At 39.6% G+C, this 1579-nt stretch overlaps 1 protein-coding gene across 1 annotated transcript in view; it reads left to right on the top strand.

The window, feature by feature from the left end:
- Nucleotides 1-428, top strand: part of VWC2 (von Willebrand factor C domain containing 2) — a gene marked incomplete at its 3' end in the record, with an annotated part of 9032 nt that extends 8604 nt beyond the window's left edge. Inside the window, exon 3 of the mRNA XM_010173310.1 lies at nucleotides 299-428. Within this exon, the coding sequence (XP_010171612.1) occupies nucleotides 299-428 (130 nt within the window). The remainder of the gene's footprint in view (nucleotides 1-298) is intronic.
- Nucleotides 429-1579: the final 1151 nt, after the last annotated feature.

Genomic DNA, 1579 nt, shown 5'->3' with positions numbered 1-1579 from the left:
TATTCCTGTTAAAAGTCTAAAGTGTTCTTGTTCCATAGAACCCTTTGACTTTCCCATTTGTTGCACAGGTTCAGAGCAGACCCTGTGGGGTTTTTCTGCTGCAGTTCTGTAATTTTTTTAGGAGCCCAGCTTCACTCTGCATTATTCAGACCTCAAAAAGCTTTTTTTTTTAAGGGGGGGCGGGGTCAGGGCAAAAAAGAAATGAAGGAAAGAACAGTGCAGATGGGAAGGCAGGCTTTGCACACTTCAGGAGAGCATAAAGTGAAAGAGTTAAAAGATGACTGGATTTGTGTTTCAGGTTTCTCCCTGTGAGAAGTGCCGCTGTGAAGCCAATGGAGAGGTGCTGTGCACTGTCTCAGCTTGTCCCCAGACGGAGTGTGTGGACCCGGTGTATGAGCCCGATCAGTGCTGTCCTATCTGCAAAAATGGTAAGTGACAGCTGCAGAACTAGAAGGGAGCTTCTGTCGGAGAGATCCACGTTGCTCTGTTGTGGTTTTGAAAAACAATTCCAGTATTTTCCTTTTTCCCCAAAAGGAGATGGAGAAGAGTTCTGTGTGAGTGGTGTAGTCCCAGTATGAGGAGCCAGGATCTCCCCTTGACTGGGATGGACTCAGTTATGACCTACGGGGATTTTTATTACTCAGGAGACAATTAGGGTGTTAATACCAGGTATCCATGTGGCTTCTGGGTATAAATTTTGTATGAACTCATTGTAGGTATGTTTTATATAGGCACACAAAACGGGACTCCGGCTCTTCATGTTATCCACCTTTCAATGTGATCAGTAAAAGTTAGTTTTGTTCTCACTTCTTATTTGTTTTATTTGTTCCCCTTTCAGAGATTCTTATCTTTTTTTTTCCTGAGGCGAATCAAATGTACCTTATTGAGTTCATTTAATTTTCATAACTAAATGAATTAAACTCCCAAGTTTAATTGAATATTTTTCATAACTAAATTAGACAGAAAGTCTCTCTACTCCCAGCAAGGGCTTGCATTAGATCAAAGTCTTAGTCTATTTAGAGGAAAAAATTACATGACACATTAGCTCATCACTTATAAAGAAGAAATTATAATTTATTAATAGAAATGAAGGCTGCAAAATCTCAAATGAAATTATATTTAACATGAAAAAAGACATTGCAAAATATTCAGATAATTTGCAGCTATATATTATTTCTCTACAATAGGTAGGTTCCATTACATTAGCTAAAACAAACTGATTAAAATTGTGGAAAGGCTAGGGAAGAAGAGAGTGTGCAGCATATGCTTTCCACAAATTCAACAGTAGATGATAAGGGATATTTAATTGCATTGGAGGAGTTTCATTTGTATGGGTATAAAAGTAATTGCTTCACATCCCTTAATTGGTTGTTACAACCCTGAAGGAATTTGTTCTCCGCTGTACAGCTTAAGGGCACTCTGCTTTTGGAGATGAGGGCAGACATTTTTTTGAGACATTTGGTGACAGTTCCTGAGAAAGGCTGAATTTGGGAGCTGGTGGTGTGATAGCTAGGTGGTCCAGAGGATCCTTCAGCACTTGTTTGATGGCAAGAGCCTTCCTGACATGCTCACAAGCTCT

This window comes from Antrostomus carolinensis, unplaced genomic scaffold (assembly GCF_000700745.2).
Source record: "Antrostomus carolinensis isolate BGI_N321 unplaced genomic scaffold, ASM70074v2 scaffold49988, whole genome shotgun sequence".
In the NCBI taxonomy this organism is placed as follows: Eukaryota; Metazoa; Chordata; class Aves; order Caprimulgiformes; family Caprimulgidae; genus Antrostomus; species Antrostomus carolinensis.
This window is presented reverse-complemented; position numbering and strand designations above follow the sequence as displayed.